General features: G+C 34.5%; 1 protein-coding gene across 2 annotated transcripts in view; it reads left to right on the forward strand.

Moving 5' to 3' along the window:
• Nucleotides 1-21,050, forward strand: part of LOC127832673 (cortactin-binding protein 2-like) — a 105,063-nt gene that overhangs the window by 33,157 nt on the left and 50,856 nt on the right. For both annotated transcript variants that reach the window (XM_052358281.1, XM_052358282.1), the window contains one exon: nucleotides 12,127-12,265. In XM_052358281.1, the coding sequence (XP_052214241.1) occupies nucleotides 12,127-12,265 (139 nt within the window). The remainder of the gene's footprint in view (nucleotides 1-12,126; nucleotides 12,266-21,050) is intronic.

The following is a 21,050-nucleotide window of genomic DNA, read 5'->3' on the forward strand; positions in this document are numbered from 1 at the left end:
TGCATGTGTATCTCATGGAGCTGCACATTTTGAGTGGTGAATCTACAGTCACGGTAGTGGCTTTTAATTATTTGCTACTAAAAATAGAGATTTGTTAGAGACAATTATTTTCAAGGGAAGTAATTTATATAATTATAAATCTCAGATTATATATTTCCTTACCAAGAATTTAAGTTCTGTTCACAGTTACTGTACAGATTTTTTATTTTGATTATTTATAACTCAAATGATTGTCAAAGCTTTTTTTAAATGATATTATTATCATTTCTTTCCTGTACTAATTTGTGGATAGTAGGGTTCATTACATACCTGTAGACTTATGTCCATAGATACATGATGAACTCTGGCTATGATCTCTTTGATAAACCACAGGCCTTGGTTGTCAGTGACGTCTGACTTGGTCATTTTTGACTGTCTACAGACCCCCCACCCCCCCTTGGATTGGACAAAATCCAAGGGAAGTAATAAGCTTTAAAGGGAGATGAATTCTATACCTGCCAAATGATAAATAGAAATTTTATTTCAAAGCGGCGCAGTAGGGGGAATTGTGTTTCTGATGAACACATCTCTTGTTTTTAAATTACCATCAACCAAGGATACTATTAATTTTCTAACAAAATCTAGCATTTGTAAAAGAAATCACCTGCTTCAAAAATGGTTTGTCAGAACTTTAACAACTGTCATATTATATATTTATGATTATATTCAATGTGAGTTATAACAGAAAGACAGTCAAATTATCTTAAAATGCCTTATTTTTCCTTAAACTCTATCTCTTTTATTAGGACTCTTTCTGTAAGGGTTGGAGAATGCATTTCCCAATGCACTTTTTAGCATTTGGCACTGCAGTTAATGGGAAAAGGTTACACAGGCGCTTCTACATGTAGTTGCTAGTTAGTGATCACACATTGTAATGCACCAACAATTATTATGTTAATGTAGTGCAGTAATGACACGTAAGATGATCCTATTTAACAGCTACATGTTATTAAAATACTTTTAATACGATGTGGTTGAGATGCATGAAAATCTGGGAAAACACCTTTATTTCATGGATAAATTTTGAAATTTTCACCTTTGGATCTTTTTACATTTGTTACAAAACTGTTCCAAAATAGTTATCACTTCAGATTTGGAATTACACATCAAACAGGTGGGACATGTAAAATTGTAATAAATCTATTGCTATTGACTTAAACCAAAAAATTAAATATTCTGTGATTTTTAGCTCATCTACAGTACAGGCATCGTGTACTTAAACAAACGCCACTCGCAGCGGTGTTCATCTCACTGTGTTCGCCTACCAATATGAACCCCACGATGGGTGTTCAGAGAAAATGTCGCGGGGGCCGTTTGCCGTAAGGCTAACACCACGAATCACCGCGGACCCATAATATCTACCGTGGTGTTCAGCGTGTTCGCTAAAAATAAAATAATTGAACATAAACGTATTGTATAGATCCCTTTCATTTTAAAGTGATAATGAATGATGTTTTTTCACACCCATGCCCATGACAGTGTTTTCTGTCTTTTTAAACGAGGCGTATTAAAAAAAAACGTGTTCGCACCTAGCTGTAGCATACTGCACCTGGAGGAGTGTTAATTGCCTGTTTGATTATGCAATTAACAGTTTGATGCCATAAACTCATCATAACTGATTGTAGTAATCGTATTATCCCGAATCTCTGGATTCCCCGATACATACATGTACGTGTCAACTGTCTCAATCTCATACATGCAACTTCTCCCATCTTTATCCATTACTCGATAATTCCATAAATGCCAGATTTCCATTTTTAAACGCAAATAATTTAACATAAACGTATTGATCCCTTTCATTAATTATAAGTGTTAATATTGACGACAAAAGTAAAGTATCAAATGAATTTCGGCATATGTTTCTATTTAAAGATTTGATGAAATAAGCATCCAATCGGGACAAGGGTATTCCAACGCGAGTACATGTAAATCACCTAATATGGTGTGCGCGCATCGTGTACAATTCATGTTCTGTTACAAATTGTAGCCACAAATAAATACATGTATATGCCCATGATATTTTCATGTCCAGTTTTGTCTTGACAAAAAGCGCGCGAAAATAGGCGTGGGTGTATTATTTATACACAAAAAATTGCAAAGAGCAGACAACATTGTAAAAGCTTGGTAGTGAATTTCCATTCAAGTATCGGGGTATACATGTATCTTGCAAATGATTTGGAATTGGCATTTCCTCTGAATAAATAAAAGGCAAAAATGCTGTGTCATTATCATCTTTTAGTTTGTTCAATATTGCAACAATTATTGTACTGTATCTGATTGCACATAAAGTGCCGTGTACAGTTCATGAATATTCTTTTACAACGACCAATGAACAGCGTCATCTATATTTAGATTTCATTCAACATGTATAAGTCATTTTCTGGAAATAGGGAGAAAGTTAAAGCGATTTTTCGAAAATAAACCAACGTTTTTTAATTTAATTTGTTATAATTATTTATATTTTGTGTTGTCTGTGTACGTTTGTTTTGTTCTCATTTTTTCAGCAAATCTTAAGAAAATAAATATCGTAATTGTAAATGTAAAAGAAAGTCCAATTTCCGAGATCATATACGAGAATTACTTCGATGTTTACTGACATGTACATGTACATGTACAATCATTGTTTTGACAGATGACACGTGCTGATCTAAAGTTTGTGTTTCGTAATACATAGGATATTGGATTTTCGGTGCTTGTTTGGGAAATAAAACAAAGACGAAGTCGGTGGTTTTCTATAGGCCTTTTGTACTGACCAACATAATAATTAATAGTGCATGTGCTTATTTAACATTTAGGGATAAGAAACACGGGTTCAAGACACTTTGGAAGAAAGTCATCGCGGTGATCACGGGTGTTCCCGTTTCTTATTTCTGCTCAGTGATTGAGTCATTTTCCAGTACCCTACAAATACAGATACAGATAACGATAGCGTGAAATCGCGGTGATTTCAGGTGTTTGCTTAACAATGCGGTCATTAGTGTCCTCCCCCGCAAAATGTCACCCGTCGGGAAAAGTGAACCCCGCGGACTGGCGTTTTTGTTTAAGTACACGGTGCCTGTACTGTATTTATTTTTTTTAATTATGTGCTATTGTCATCACCTGAGCGCCGGCGTCCAGTTAAGTTTTGTGTTTAGGTCCACTATTCTCATAAAGTATCAAAGCTATTGCATTCAAACTTGGTACACTTACTTACTATCATGAGGGGACTGGGCTGGCAAAGTTAGATAACTCTGGCTGGCATTTTGACTGAATTATGTGCCCTTTTAAAATTGAAAATTTTGTGAAGTTTTGTGTTTAGGTCCACTTTATTCATAAAGTATCATAGCTATTGCTTTCATACTTGCAACACTTACTATCATAAGGGGACTGGGCAGGCAAAGTTATGTAACTCTGACTGGCATTTTGACAGAATCATGGTCCCTTTATACTTAGAAAATTGAAAATTTCGTTAAGTTTTGTGTTTTGGTCCGCTTTACCCTAAAGTATCATAGCTATTGCTTTCAGACTTGGAACACTCGCTAACTATCATAAGGGGACTGTACAGGACAAGTTGCATAACTCTGGTTGACCTTTGAATGACCTTGACTCTCAAGGTCAAATTATTAAATGTTGCTAAAATTGCCATAGCGTCTTTATTTATTATCAGATTTGATTCACACTGTGACAAAACAACACTTACCTAACATACCACAATAGACTCTACCTAAACCATCACCACGCCCCACCCCAGAATCCCCCCCCCCTCTCAAAATTTTTTTTTAAAATAAAAATCCCATTTTTTCTTTTTTTTTAAAGATCATCTAATAACTTACCAAACCCTCATACTATACCCCCTCTCACCCCCCGACCCCCCCAAAAAAAAACATGGTTAAAAAAACATATATATAACATTTATTTATTTTAATTATTTTATTTTCGAAAGACCGTCCAACCAACCCACACAAGAATCCCCCCCCCCCAAAAAAAAAATTAATTTTTTTTCATTTTTAGCTCACCTGAGCACAACGTGCTCATGGTGAGCTTTTGTGATCGCCTTTTGTCCGTTCTGCATTGTCCGTTGTGCGACGTCAACATTTGCCTTGTTCACTCTATAGAGGCCACATTTATTGTCCAATCTTCATGAAGTTTGGTCAGAAGATTGGTTTCAATGATATCTTGGATTAGTTCGAAAATGGTAACGTTTGCTTGAAAAACATGGCTGCCAAGGGGCGGGGCATTTTTCCTAATATGGCTATATATGGCTATAGCAAAATCTTGTTAACTCTCTAGAGGCCACATTTATTGTCCGATCCTCATAAAACTTGGTCAGAAGACTCATCCCAATGATATCTTGGACGAGTTCGAAAATGATGCCGGTTGGTTGAAAAACATGGCCGCCAGGGGGTGGGGCATTTTTCCTTATATGGCTATAGTAAAACCTTGTTAACACTCTAGAGGCCACATATATTCTCCAATCTTCATGAAATTTGGTCAGATGATTGGTTTCAATGATTTCTTGGATGAGTTAGAAAATGGTAACATTTGCTTGAAAAACACGGCCGCCAAGGGGCGGGGCATTTTTCCTTATATTGCTATATATGGCTATAGAAAAATCTTGTTAACTCTCTAGGGGCCACATTTATTGTCCGATCTTCATGAAACTTGGTCAGAAGATTCATCCTAATAATATCTTGGACGAGTTTGAAAATGATGCTGGTTGGTAGAAAAACATGGCCGCCAGAGGGCGGGGCATTTTTCCTTAAATGGCTATAGTAAAACCTTGTTAACACTCTAGAGGCCACATTTATTGTCCAATCTTCATGAAATTTGGTCAGAAGATTGCTCTCAATGATATCTTGGATGAGTTCAAAAATGGTTATGTTTGCTTGAAAAACATTGCTGCCAAGGGGCAGAGAATTTTTCCTGATATGGCTATAGTAAAATCTTGTTAACTCTCAAGAGGCCACATTTAATGTCCGATCTACATGAAACTTGGTCAGAAGATTCATCCCAATAATATCTTCAACGAGTTCGAAAATGATGCTGGTTGGTTGAAAAACATGGCCGCCAGGGGACGGGGCATTTTTCCTTATAAGGCTATAGTAAAACCTTGTTAACACTCTAGTGGCCACATTATATTCTGATCTTCATGAAATTTGCTCAGAAGATTTGTCGCAATGATATCTTAGATGATTTAAAAAATGGTAACCTTTGCTTGAAAAACATGTCTGCCATGGGGCGGGGCATTTTTTCTTATATGGCTATAGTAAAATCTTGTTAACACTCTAGGGGCCACATTTATTGTCCAATCTTCATGAAACTTAGTCAGAAGATTTATCCCAATAATATTTTGGACGAGTTCGAAAATGATGCCAGTTGGTTGAAAAACATGGCCGCCAGGGGGCATTTTTCCTTATATGGCTATAGTGAAACCTTGTTAACACTCTAGAGGCTACATTTATTTTGAATGAAACTTGGTAAGAAGATTTGTCCCAATAATATCTTGTTATCTCAGGTGAAAGACTTTGGGCCTTTCAGGCCCTCTTGTTTTCTTATTTTTGGAAGATAATGTAATAAATGACCCTCACCTTTAAAAAGATAAATAGATGAGCAGAATGCACCCGCTAGACGGTGCTCTTGTTTATAATTGATCTGGATGTATTTTCATATAATTTATTAAGTGACATTAAACAAACTCAATAAAATTAACTTGACTTAAGGATGTGCAACATTTTTGGCTATTGATTAACCGTGTTGTTGTTTACTTATTGACGCAAGCTGTTAGTTTACGATTTTGCATTGACTGGAGTTATGATTCTTGAAGGCGGTGCCAAGTTTTGTTTATGCAAGTGTGCTTTTTCATTAACTTTGTTTAAAGCAGAATAATTTTTCCTGTTTTGGAAGATAAGGTTGCAAATGAATTAAGAACATGTTCTTGTATAATATGTACAAATTTGCTTTACATGATGCATAGTGTTGAAAGCTTTCATTTACTAAGAAATGTCCAATTTATATAAGACCTTTTCCTGGCGTATTTACGGTCCTTTTCCCAAAGTAAAATTGTAAAAAAAAATCTTTTTTTTTATATATATATATAAAAGTGTTTTATGATTATTATATCTCAATTTTATGTCAATTACATCTAACAAAGTATATTTCTATATTTTATATGATTTTGTGTGTGATTTGAACAGATAAAGAATTATGTGAAATTAGTTTTTCCCAAATCAGTGCACTTTTCGCACAAAAATATTCCAAATCCCAAAAGCGATTTTCTCCCAAAATAGCCTGGAAAATGCCTATATACTTTAAAGCATCACTCATTTTACTGATATGCAACTATACTCTGTCACAGTCCTGCATTTAAATTGTGTTAACTTTGTTACACAAAAATATACATTTTGAATTTAATGTATTTTTGAACAATATGAAGACAGAAATCAAGTTACTTAAATGAACTGCATGTTGTTAGTTAACATTTATGAGAAATCAGTGTGTTTTTTCGTTCGAATTCGGGACAGTATTTGGCCCCATTCCCAATTGGAAAAGTATATATTTTTCCCAAAGTCATCAAATTCTTAATTGAAGTTTAAAAAAAAGATTTGTTTGATTATTTTGTTTTTTTTTACATCTCAACATTTATTTCGTCTCCTATTCAGCTCTATTAGTTGAACCTTAGTATAAATATTATTTAAAACACTTTTATTCTCAATTTTAAAGCATTTGTTAGCAAAACAACAACACTGATTTCCCAATTTTAATCAAAACCTTGCGATTTTCCCAATCCAATGGGACCCAGCCCAATTCCCAAAATTGTTGAATAAAACACTGCTAATATAGTCAGTGACATTATTAATGATTCTATTCTCTCTGGCAAACTGTTTCTAAGAAGATTTTAGTTCTTAGTTCAGATTTATGTAAATGAGCATTAATGTTATATATTATAGTTTATAAGATTTCATAATTGTCTGACAAGAATTACTGATAGAACAACATTTTTCTGGTATACTCAATACTGAAAAAGTATATCTTTTGAAGTAGTACATGTATGTTAATTATAAAGCAGCTTATGAGTTGATGCTTCATAGAGAGAATGAGTTGCTTGTATTAATTGACTTGGTCAAATAAGGTCAGGGCCTGTTGATTTATGCAAATTTGTGCTAAGCTTCGTTTCTCAAGCTGGTTTCTTGAAATCTAACTTCAGTTAACAAAGAAATTCACACCATGTTTGCTATGTTTTACATAAGTAATATATAAAAATTATTAATTTTGTGATTACTACATTATTTAAAATTTTGAATATTATTCATTTGGTTGTAATAATTGTGAAACTTGTCTCAAGTCATAATATCTTTACCATAAATTTTATAACATATTTTATTTATTTGCAAAATGTTTACATAAATTTAGGAATTGTGTACTTTTGTGAAGTTATTGTCTGTGTTTGTGTTGTTTTTATGGTGTATGGTGTATACATATATTTATTGAAATGAAAGCATTTTCATGGAATGCCTGTCATAATCTCAACAAAATACCAGTATTTTGTTCATTTTAAGTATAACATTTTATCAAGATTTTTACTCGAATGTGTGAAGAGTTTTTGCATGTCATTTTTGAGGATTTGTTTACAGTCCTCTGTATATTTCAGAAAATCATTCATTTTGGATCCTGCCATATGCATCGGGATATGTTGCAATAGTCATTTTCACATCTATGTATTCTTTAACAAGAAAACATAAAGAATAAATTTGTAGATGAAAACAATTTTCAACAGTGTCTGTTTGTCAATTGTTTGTTGTATGATGTTCAAAGTGAACTTTCAGCTGCAAATTCTCATGGTCGAGGATTTTCTTATGTCCCACTGTATTTGTTTTGTTGTCAATTTAAAGTATGAATCACAACCAACACTAAGAAAGGAAAAGAAAAAGGCAGCTTATGATGATGAAGCAGCAAGTGTCCTGTTGTATTTATTGATAACATGCAGTTTTAAAATTTAATTTTATACTGGCCTCAAAGAACATTTTAAGGGGAGTAATTAAATCTGTTCTCTCAGTCGATCAATCAGTCAGTTTGTCGGCTCGACATGTTGGAAGTTTTTGCACATTTCATTCACATTCATCGAGTGATTATATTTACACTTCAAATATATTATCACTGTTAAGTTATTTGCCCTTGAACATAGCTGACAAAGTTGTGTATACGTCACGTTTGTAATGAAGCTTATTTTTATTGGCACAACTAATGCAGATCAAATTGAATCAAGTGTCTGGTTCAGTCCATAAGAACAGCAACATTTCAAGTTTTGTCTGTTATAGTTTTGCATTTTGTAAGTCTGTGCTGTTATTTAAACATAAAACTTTAAAATAGCAAGAACATATCCAACAAATATGACATGATGAAGTTTGAAAAAAATAGTCTTTTATGAACTGCTTCCAACATCGTATTTCAAAATGAAAAAGATGTGTGCGAGAAGTGATTAGCATTTTTCATCCTTATTCATCTCCATACCTGGTGAGTTGAAATGTTTGTTGTTTTCCTCTGCATGTTCATATTGTTCTTTGTTATGACTAATTACTTATATTTATCCTACTTCTGTATAAAGACAAAAGAAATAGCTATGCAGTTTTAAACAACAAATAAGTTTTTCATTCTGCTTGGTTTTTCTCTTGCATTAAAATGTTGAATTAAATTTATTGTAGTTTCAGCAATACCCTTTGGATGTTTTATTCTACTTTGTCTTTTATTATGTTTCTGCTTATGTATTAAAATGGTTTATATTAATGTGTTTATAAGCAGACATTGTGATACAAAAAAATTAAATGACAGGTATATTTTGTATTCTGAAACATTTGTTTTAGAATCTTAAATTTGAAAAAATCTGAATAAGAAAAGTAAATACAATTGAATTTACATTTTTAGAATTAAAATTTTTTTTATGATTGTTGAGATCCTCAGATAATGATTTTTTTTAATGTGATTAAAAAAAATCTATAAAATCTGTAAGTTCCTGCAATGGTGTTTTCTTTTGTCATTGAGGGTTTTGACAGTGCATGACATCAGGGAAGGATTTAAAATACTATATTTAGGGCAAAGATGAGTTTCTAGTACACTTCATTGCATTATTCTCAAACAATATAAAAGAATTTGGTTTTAACCAAATGTCTTTACTTGCAAATTGGCTTTTTTGGTCACTATTAACAATACTTGTATTTGATGGGGTGTACAATAGGTATTCCTCTGTATCTAGTAATTAAATCATTTATTGTCAGTTATTGTTTATCAACATAGAAATCTTTCCCTAATAAAATAGCTCATGATAACGCATGATTGTAAGTTTCTTTGTACTAGTGTAATATAACTGTGTGTACCATTGTTAATTTCTCTATTTCTTCCTTCTATCAGCTATTGTTTTTCTGTCAGCTAAAAAGAATGGGAATTTAACAAGTGCTACAGTAATATGGATATGAGTGAACATGTTTCTGATGTTGCTTATTTTTAGTGTTTATAAAATTACACACATGATAAATGGACTTAAGTATTGTACATATATGTTTAGAAACTTTAATTCTTCTAGCCCGCCTGAGTATACCCAGGTAGAATGATCAGTAATGTTGTGGCCAGCTTCCATCTATCCTTGTCACAGAGGTAGAATGATCAGTAATGTTGTGGTCAGCTTCCATCTATCCTTGTCAATATTTTCCTTCAAATACAATCTGTGAAACCATCTGGAGGATTTTTACCAAACTTGGCAGGAAGTTTCTCATGTGGTCCTTCACAAAATTGCTTATTCAACGGAATATTTTAATTTGGTTTGTATGGAAAATACAAGTTTAATTTACCAGAAAATGAAAAATAAACTCTTGTTGAAAACCTATTTGCTGAATTTTAGCCTTTACAAAAAACTCATGTGATGGCCTTTTTTTTATTTTCAAAATAGATTAAGTTAATTAAAAAACATGACCACCAATCAAAAGCTGATTTGTTCAACTCCAGTGCGCGACCTAGGGCCCTCTTAACCCTTTTGTTTGATCATTGTTATATTAGTTTTGTTTTGCTATTGTTGCTTCTCAACCACTGATTAAAACATTTAAAAAGTAACACATCCTAGGACCCAGTCATAATGGGTTCATTTCTCTTTATAAGATTTGGGCACAAAGCTAACTGGTAATTTTGTTGAACATGTCATTTGAATGCCGTGTTGCTACCATAAGACTTGATACTAATCATACCATGAAGAAAGATCCATCAAGAAAAAATCATATAGTTATATTCATTATATTGAGCAGACTTTCGTCTTTGATATGATATTACCCAGTTGGTGTTGTTTTGAAATATGCATACACAGTTCTTTATGACGAATACTTGACACTCTGAAATTTCAAAAAATTGTACACACATTATACCAAAAATGTGTAATTATAAACATGATTATAGATTTGATGGCTTATCAGCTTTACACTAATGTATACATGTATACCTCTGGATTTCTCTGAGCAGTTTCTTGCAATAAATAACTATTTGTTGCACCTGTTGGTTGGTCAAAATTTCTATTGTACAGAACATTTCGGAATATTTCGTTTAACTCAAATCTGCATGATATCCTGAGTTTGCTTGGACCTATGCTCATTTTAAGGCTGTGTGCTGGTTATGTGGAAGTATTGCAAGACAGCATTGGTTTTCATATCAACAGGGCATAGGTCAAGGTCACTGGCACTTGTAACATGCAATTCATCTCCACAAAATAGAACAATTTTAAGCAATAAAATATGCTGGTTAGTTCAGGAAGATTCATATTGATTTTTTTAAGAGATTAAAGGTAAATATCTCAGGTTTATGCAATGCTAAAAAATGCTAACAATTGAACATTTTGACAACACTTTGCTGCAACTTTGAGGGCATACATGTTTTATTATAATCTCTTAATGCTGTGACAATTTCTTAACCATACATGTTTCATTTGTTCAATCCTTATTAAGGATTTTTCTGCTTTTGAGCCAATTTTTTACATCAACATGAACTGTCATGAGAAACATGTTGTACGGTAGTGAAGTTTTATATTCTTAAAGATTCTCATCCAGTTTATACAAAGAATAACATAATTTACCTAGAATGTAGGTGAATATAGTCATGAATTGTTTGCAAATATTGACAGAAGCTTCAGCCCATTTGTAAATTACAATTGATTAAAAGGATTTATATATAATGAGTCAAGTGAAAGTTTGTGAAGCCTGTATGGTTTGGTATTTCTTATATTGGTTGCAATGTTAACATTTCTATTGTTTTGCTTTAATTGCTTTCACATTTTTGCATGGTTTTGTATACGATTTCTTGGTTTGTTTGCGTGATGTACATGTGTTAACTCTGTTCAAATTTTTGTTTATTGAAACTGCTGATAATACAAATACCTGTTTGTAAATTAAAAATATAGGTCATCACAGTTTGTAAAATTGCAAGCATACCATCTTACATGGCATTAGTATATAAATCATCCAGCTTCCATAAAAACAACTATAATATATGCTAGGTTAATAAAAGTACATTCAGCAAAGTTTAACAGTACTTTTAGTAGCACATTGAAATAAGTTTAAAATTACTGAATTAATAGCTGCACTTAATACGTATTACACAATTGAAAAAATGGGAATTTTTGTTCATGTTTTTGAAAAATATAGGAATTAATGTTTTATTAAAATGAAATCTGTTTTTGTAAAAATAATAAAGGATTTACCATACACTAAACCTGTGTTAATCAATTAAACACCGTATTAAGGTTGCTTTGCTCACATTTGTGCATCAAGCTAACATTTTTATGGGCTAAAGACTTTCATGGGTTTCTGTTTAAGTTAAATGTCTTTATATATATATAGTTAAGAAATAAGGGAGGACAACTAAAACTAAATAATCTTTGCCTGTTTGTGTTGTTTGTTCGACAAAATTGATTAAACACCAGCAAAAAAAACAAAATAATAGCCCACTTCAAGCGCCTGCCTTGAAATTTTGACTGATATTTCAAAACTTGTAAACACAGTGTATCATTTTCCTGTCATTCTGTTGTCTTCTGCTCTTAACAGCATGTGTTTTAGCTGCATTGCATGTTGTTTGTTTCAGTTTCGTGATGATAGTTTTGATAGTTTCACCTCTGACTTGCACGCTGATCTCCCACTTCCCCCACCCACCTCTGAATCCTTTGACTTTCTCGATCCCGAGATGGCCGACCTTCAACAGCTCCTTGTTTCCATGGTGTCAGGTAACCATAGCAACCAATAACTTTAAACTGTGATACCTAATTTGGCTATGTAAGATAATTTATTACTTTGATATAATATTTTATTAATAACTTGCGTATTTCTGTATATGATGCACTTCTATAGATATTATATATTCATTGAAACAATAACCATAGAATAATAAAGCTTTTACTCAATTTGTATTATGTATTACCATTCTTAAAACTAATTAAGACATTTTTATTCAAAAGTATACCATAATTCACCATGAATTACACGCACCCACATAAAGCCCACACTTCAACTTTGACGCACAATTTGTGTGAAAATCACGTACGAAACAAAGTTGTGCGTAATTTATGGTACAATGTACTGGTACTCTTAATCCGTTTAATATAATGTTGTACCAAATGTTGTAATTTGTATATATTGACACATTAAATTACAGAAAGTAAGAATAAACCAGTCGACACTGGTCAATCAATGAAAGGTTTATTTGTTTGGTGGTACAAAAATGCACATGGCTGCTTTATCCAATCATTTTACTGTTAACCCTTTGCCAAGCGTTTGAAAGGTGTTGCTATAAATTTCTGTCTACATTGCCATGAGTTATCCAATTGTTAACATTAGTTATTATGCCGGCTTCGAAGAAGAAGGGGTATATTGTTTTGCACATGTCAGTCCGTCGGTCAGTCCGTCCGTCCACTAGATGGTTTCCGGATGATAACTCAAGAACGCTGACGCCTAGGATCATGAAACTTCATAGGTACATTGATCATGACTGGCAGATGACCCCTATTGATTTTCAGGTCACTAGGTCAAAGGTCAAGGTCACAGTGACTCGAAATAGTAAAATGGTTTCCTGATGATAACTCAAGAATAATTAGGCCTAGGATCATGAAACTTAATAGGTTCATTGATTATGATTGGCAGATGACCCCTATTGACTTTCAGGGCACTAGGTCAAAGGTCAAGGCCACAGTGACAAAAAATGTATTCACACAATGGCTGCCACTACAACTGACAGCCCATATAGGAGGCATGCATGTTTTACAAACAGCCCTTGTTATTGGTTTGTTTCTGCTTAGTAACTTGTTAATTTTCCAAGAAAGTATAAATGGAAACGATTTGCATTTTTCCGTGATAATAAGTTTACATAATCATTTAGAAATAAGGTGAATAATGATGTTTCGTCATCAATAACCTTTTTCAAATATTATTGAGTAAACTGACACTCTGTATTATTTCTTTTTATGGCTTATATAAATGTGCTGTTCTTCTTTTAATTAACAGATTCCACCTTTTACAAATAAGGTTGAGAAGGAGGTATTTTGTGTATGTTAATCCCTGTGAGAACTGTCCTGTTAAATACAGACCACTGCTCCTTGTTAAATTGTCAGTTGGATGGGGCTGCGTTATTTAAAAAAAATTGCCAAAAATAAGTTGACATAAGAAGTATTTTTTTTGTTTTGTATTTAACGTTGTTAGAAAGTTTGTGTTTTGAAATGTTATCACCAAAATCTGTTTAAAGTTCGGCTTTTATGAATTAACTTAATCAGACAATAATTTTTTTGGCAATGAAAACAAATGAAAAGTGTTTTTTGGATGTGAACTATATTGAATTGATGGTCTGATTTAACTTGCCTGACTGTAAAACTTCACTGATTGAGGGCTTTTTCTGCTTTCCATCAATTAGTATTGGCCTGTCATTTGTTTAATTATTATGCCCCCCTTCAAAGAAGAGGGGGTATATTGTTTTGCACATGTCGGTCAGTCGGTCTGTCCACCAGATGTTTTCCGGATGATAACTCAAGAACGCTAAGGCCTAGGATCATGAAACTTCATAGGTACATTGATCATGACTGGCAGATGACCCCTATTGATTTTCAGGTCAAAGGTCAAGGTCACAGTGACTCTAAATAGAAAAATGGTTTCCGGATGATATCTCAAGAATGCTTACGCCTAGAATCATGAAACTTCATATATAGGTACATTGATCATGACTGGCAGATGACCCCCATCGATTTTCAGGTCACTAGGTCAAAGGTCAAGGTCACAGTGACTCGAAACAGTAAAGTGATTTCCTGATGATAACTCAAGAATGCTTTCGCCTAGGATCATAAAACTTCATAGGTACATTGATCATGACTGGCAGATGACCCCTATCCATTTTCAGGTCACTAGGTCAAAGGTCAAGGTCAAAGTGACTCGAAATAGAAAAATGGCTTCCGGATGATATCTCAAGAATGCTTACGCCTAGGATCATGAAACTTTATAGGTACATTGATAATGACTGGCAGATGACCCCTATCGATTTTCAGGTCACTAGGTCAAAGGTCAAGGTCAGGGTGACTCGAAACAGTAAAGTGGTTTCCTGATGATAACTAAAGAATGCTTACGCCTAGGATCATAAAACTTCATAGGTACATTGATCATGACTGGCAGATGACCCCTATTCATCTAGATCAAAGGTCAAGGTCACAGTGTTTCGAAATAGAAAAATAGCTTCCGGATGATATCTCAAGAATGCTTAGGACTAGGATCATGAAACTTCATAGGTACATTGATCATGACTGGCCGATGACCTCTATCAATTTTCAGGTCACTAGGTCAAAGGTCAAGGTCACATTGACTCGAAACAGTAAAATGGACTCCGGATGATAACTCAAGAATGCTTAGGCCTAGGATCATGAAACTTCATAGGTACATTGATCATGACTGGCAGATGACCCCTATTCATTTTCAGGTCACTAGGACAAAGGTCAAGGTCACAGTGACTTGAAACAGTAAAATGGTTTCCTGATGATAACTCAAGAATGCTTACGCCTAGGATCATGAAACTTCATAGGTACATTGATCATGTCTGGCAGATGACCCCTATCCATTTTCAGGTCACTAGGTCAAAGGTCCAGGTCACAGTGACTCGAAACAGTAAAATGGTTTCCGGATGATAACTCAAGGATGCTTATGTCTAGGATCATGAAACTTCATAGGAACATTGATCACGACTGGCAGATGACCTCTTTTGATTTTCAGGTCACTAGGTCAAAGGTCAAGGTCACAGTGACTCGAAACTGTAAAATGGTTTCCTGATGATAACTCAGAATGCTTACACCTAGGATCATGAAACTTCATAGGTACATTGATTATGACTGGCAGATGACCGCTTTATATTTTAAGGTCACTAGGTCAAAGTTCAAGGTCACAGTGACTCGAAACAGTAAAATGGTTTCCTGATGATAACTCAAGAATAATTAGGCCTAGGATCATGAAACTTCATAGGTACATTGATCATGACTGGCAAATGACCCCTATTGATTTTCAGGTCAAAGGTCAAGGTCACAGTTACAAAAAAGGATTCACACAATGGCTGCCACTACAACTGACAGCCCATATGGGGGGCATGCATGTATTACAAACAGCCCTTGTTTATATTGAAGGGCTTTTTCCAGCTTGAACATGATCATAGTAATGGTGTACCTCATGGTCCTGTGATGTGTTAAAATAATAATGATATGCTATATTTTATATTTTCTACAATATAGATACATTATTTCCAAATATAAAGAAATGTTTGTGTTAATTTAGTTGTTTGCATTTATTGAATTCTCAGAACACTTACAATACATGGAAGCCAGTAAAATATTTCTTGAGGAACTTTGATTAAAATTTATACTATATGCAAAGTTTTTTATGCTCCCGAAATAAAATTTCGGCGGAGCATATAGTTGCCAGTTTGTCCTTCCTTCCTCCCTTCCTTCCTCCCTTCCTTCCTTCCTTCCTTCCTTACTTCTTTCCGTCACAGTTTTGTTACCGTTTCTCATAGCGCCTTCAATACTTTACCGATCTCTTTCATATTTGGCATGTAGGTACCTTGCATGGACCTCTACCTTTTGATGAGGTTTAAGGTCACTGGGTTCAAGGTCAAGGTCACCGAGGCTAATAATAGATTTTCCGTCACGCTTTTGTTACAGTTTCTCCTAGGGCCTTCACTACTTTACTGATCCCTTTCATATTTGGCATGTAGGTACCTTGCATGGACCTCTACCTTTTGATGAGGTTTGAGGTCACTGGGTTCAAGGTCAAGGTCACCAAGGCTAATAATAGATTTTTTAAGGTGGTTATTAACACATAGATTGACAAAGCACATCATCGGGGAGCATCCATCGTTTCCAACAATACTTGTTTTAGTCCCTAATTGAAATATTTGTATTTTGTTACACAATTAAAATTTGGAATAAGTGATTAATAGAATTTTCTAACTAAAGCTAAGCTAAGACATGACACTTAAGTCAAAAGTTCTGTCCACTTTTTTGCTCACCTGTGCACAACATGCTCATGGTGAGCTTTTGTGATTTTCTTGTGTCGGTCGTTTGTCGTAATGCATGGTGTGTCATCATTCTTCAACATTTCCATTATCAACACTCCAAAGGCCACATTGATTTTCCTATCTTAATTAAAATTTGTTAGAATTTTTGTCCTAATCATGTCTCTGCCTAGTTTGAAAATGGGTCATATGGGGTAAAAAAAATAGGTTATATTAAAGAAAAAAGTCTGAACATTATAGAGGCCACATTTATTATATTGTCCAATCTTCATGACACGTGGTAAGAAACATTTATCCAAATGATGTCTCAGCTTACTTTGAATCTAAGTCATTTGGGGCTTAAAAATAGGTCACTAGCTAAAATAAAAGAAAAAGCTTGTGAACACTCTAGAGGCCACATTTATTGACCAATCTTCATAAAGTTGTCCCAAGAATATCTTGGCTGAAATTGAGACTGGAGTAAAAAGGTCATTATGTCACACAATAGATCAAGTATGTTAAATTGATAGAAACCACATTTAAAACCAAATCTTCATTTAACTTGGTCAGAATATTTGTTCCAATAATATTTCGCCCAAGTTTGAAACTGGGTCTCTAGGTCAAATTAAATTGAACAGCTTGTGATGTTTCCAAAAATATCTGGGCCACGTTTGAAACTGGGTCAAAAAAATTTGTCACTAGGTCAAAGTATAAAGGAACACTAGAGGTTATATTTAGAGCCCAATCTTCAAAAAACTTGGTCAAAACATTTATCCTAATGATTATATCTGCTGATTTTGCAACTCATGGGTCACATTTAGTCAAAGACTAGGTCACAAGGTCAAAGTAAATTCAAAGCTTGTGAACCCTAGAGGTCACATATATTGTCCTAACTTCAAAACATTTGGTCAGAAATTTTCCTCAATATTGCCTCAGCTGATTTCGAAGTGGTTTTATGTGGTCAAAAACTTGGTCAGTAGTTAGAAAACTAGACACTGTAAAAGTCATATTTGTTTGCACATTCTTCATGAAACATGGTGAGTACATTTTGGTCAAATGATTTCGTCACCATATAAAGATATGGTATTAGTCCATTGAAAAACATGGCTGTCATGTAGCAGGGAGCTAAAGTCAAACCATTTAAACACCTAGAAGTCACAGTTTTGACCAATGCACCATTAAACTTGCACAAAACATTAAAGATTGTGTTGTTATGATATCTAGACTTAGTTTGAAAATGATTGAGGTTTGTTAGAAAAATATAGTTACAAGGTGTAAGGGTAGTTTCCTTGTCAGTTCATTGTGAAACCTTGTGAACACTTCCTGCCCAGAACAGTTCAGTTTCTATGAGTCTCAGGTTAGCGTCTTAGGGCCTTTGGTCCTGTTGTAACAATAGGATCTGTGTTCATGCAACCATAAATGACTGCAGGACAAGCCTTTTGTTATCCTTATCACAGTTTGTTTTCAGCCTTACAATTCACCGAATAGTCTGAGCTGTACTACTCACCCAAATGTCTGCATTGGTGTCATGGTAATGCTGTGGTTAAGGTTAACATGTAACCTCTCCATATCACTGTTTCTAGTCCTAGTATTGAAATGAAACTGAGCAAGAGTTCAGTGTCATTGTGTGAGGTCACTAAATTTATGAAAGGTTTTTATGAGCTCAACATTTGCTCGTAAACACTCTAGAGGCCACATTTCTTGTCCCATCTTCATGAAACTGGGTCAGAAACTTTGTCCCAATGAAATCTCGGCCAAGTTCGAAACTGGGTTGTGCTCGGTCAAAAAATAGGTCACTAGGTCAAAAAAAATAAAAACCTTGTAAAAACTGTAGAAGTCACATTTCATGCCCAATCTTCATGTACTTTTGTCAAAATGTTTGTCGTAATGATATCTTGGTTGAGTTCAAAAGTGGTTCCGATCCGTTGAAAAACATGGCCGCCAGTGTGCGGGGCAGTTTTCCTTATTTGGCTATAGAGAAACCTTGTAAACACTCTAGAATTCACAATTTTTGCCCAATCATCATGAAAGTTGGTCAAAACATTGGTTCATTTGATGTCTCAGACGAATTTGAAAATGGTCGAGATCGGTGAAAAAACATGGCAGCCAGTGGGCAGGGCATTTTTCTCTATATATATATAGTGGCAGTTTTTCCTATTTGGCTATAGAGAAACCTTGTAAACACTCTAGAAGTCACAATTTTTGCCCAATCATCATGAAAGTTGGTCAAAACATTGGTTTTATTGATATCTCGGACGAGTTTGAAAATGGTCGAGATCGGTGAAAAAACATGGCCGCCAGTGGGCAGGGCATTTTTCTCTATATGTATATAGTGAAAACATGTGAACACAGTAGAAGTCACATTTTTGGCCCAATTTTCATGAAATTTGCTCAGAACATTTGTTTCCTTGATAGGAGAGTTGAGTTCAAAAATGGTTCCGGTCAGTTGAATAAAATGGCTGCTGGGAGGGGGGCAGTTTTCTCATTATGCCCCCCCCTTAAAAAGAAGAGGGGGTATATTGTTATGCTCATGTCGGTCCGTCCGTCCACCAGATGGTTTCCGGATGATAACTCAAGAGCGCTTATGCCAAGGATCATGAAACTTCATAGGTACATTGATCATGACTCCCAGATGACCCATATTCATTTTCAGGTCACTAGGTCAAAGGTCACAGTGACCTGAAATAGTAAAATGGTTTCCGGATGATAACTCAAGAACGCTTATGCCTAAGATCATGAAACTTCATAGATACATTGATCATGACTCACAGAAGACCCCTATTGATTTTCAGGTCACTAGGTCAAAGGTCACTGTGACTTGAAATAGTAAAATGGTTTCTGGATGTCAACTCAAGAACACTTATGCCTAGGTTCATGAAACTTCATGACTCACAGAAGACCCCTATTGATTTTCAGGTCACTAGGTCAAAGGTCACGGTGACTTGAAATAGTAAAATGGTTTCTGGATGTCAACTCAAGAACACTTATGCCTAGGTTCATGAAACTTCATAGGTATATCGATCATGACTCGCAGATGACCCCTATTGATTATCAGGTCACTAGGTCAAAGGTCAAGGTCACAGTGCCAAAAAATGTATTCACACAATGGCTGTCAATGTCACGGTGACTCAACTTAGAAAAATGGTTTCAGAATGATAACTCAAGAATGCTTACGCCTAGGATCATGAAACTTCATAGGTACATTGATCATGACTCGCAGATGAAATAATGATGAAATTTGACCAGGATGTTTGTCTGGACAATATCTAGGTCAAGTTTGACATTAGGTAAAGATTGAATGAACCGACTCCTCTCAGGTGAGCGAACTAGGGCCATCTTGGCCCTCTTGTTTGCTAAATATGTTTGCACGTTCAAACTGTGATGAAACTAAGGCTATTGCAAGCCTGCAAGTAGACCCTGCATTTTAGCCAATTAAGTCAAGGTCATTACTAAAAATAGATTAAGTGTATTATTATAAATATTTCAGTTAAGATTTGTACGCCCCGTAAGGTGGGCATATAGTGATCGCATTTCTGTCCGTCTTGTCTGTCTGTCTGAAAGTTCATCACACTTTGCGTTTAGGTTTCGAAAAATGCTCATAACTTCTATGTCGCTTCAGATGTAACCTTCATATTTGTCATGCATGTGTATATGGACAAGGCCTTTCCATATGCACTCAAATTTTGACCCCTTTGACTTTGACCTTGAACTTTGGGTCCATGTTTAGGTTTCGAAATTTGTGTTTAGGTTTCGTAAAAGTGTTTTTAGGGGGCATATGTCATCCTATGGTGACAGCTCTTGTTTTTTTATGAAGGTATTTTGCTATTTCTTGGTGTGAAGGTAGTGTACAAGAAGACTTAGTTGAGGTTTGCATTTAGTGCCAGTTAGGTCAAGGTCAATGCTACTATGAATAGACAAAAATCTTTTCAGTGAACACATTGATTTTGCTTTTGGGTATTGTGCTGAAATTTGTCTTAATAGTAATTATATCAGGTTACTGACGGTTATGTTCGCTACACTATCAAATCAGAAGAATGGTCAAGAACACTGTCTTGTGACAGCTCTTGTGTTGTTTGTTATAGAGACAGTGTTGTTACATTAAATAATTTGATCTTATACAGTTTATGCATCTAAAATGTTTGACCCACACATCTTATATTAATCAAAATTTTCAAAACTGCTTAATGTCTTTAAGAAAGACTTCGAGATTATTAAATGTTCAATAATTTAATATTGAAATCAACATTATTAACTCTTCAATATATATAATTTTAATTCCAATTAACTAACAGAGAGAGAATAATGCTGTGCATGGCATGACTGTGTGAATACTTGCCCTTTACCACTACTAAAATGTAATCTTCATGTTGTCATTCACATTTGTTCATTTTACATTTATCTCTTTGTCATGTCCCAGTTTGTTAATATAAATGTGCATAACACATTATTGTACCCTCCTACCCCTGCCCCAACCCCCTTACAGAGTAAAGGCAGAAAAC

The sequence above is a fragment of the Dreissena polymorpha genome, chromosome 5, assembly GCF_020536995.1.
Source record: "Dreissena polymorpha isolate Duluth1 chromosome 5, UMN_Dpol_1.0, whole genome shotgun sequence".
Lineage (NCBI taxonomy): Eukaryota > Metazoa > Mollusca > Bivalvia > Myida > Dreissenidae > Dreissena > Dreissena polymorpha.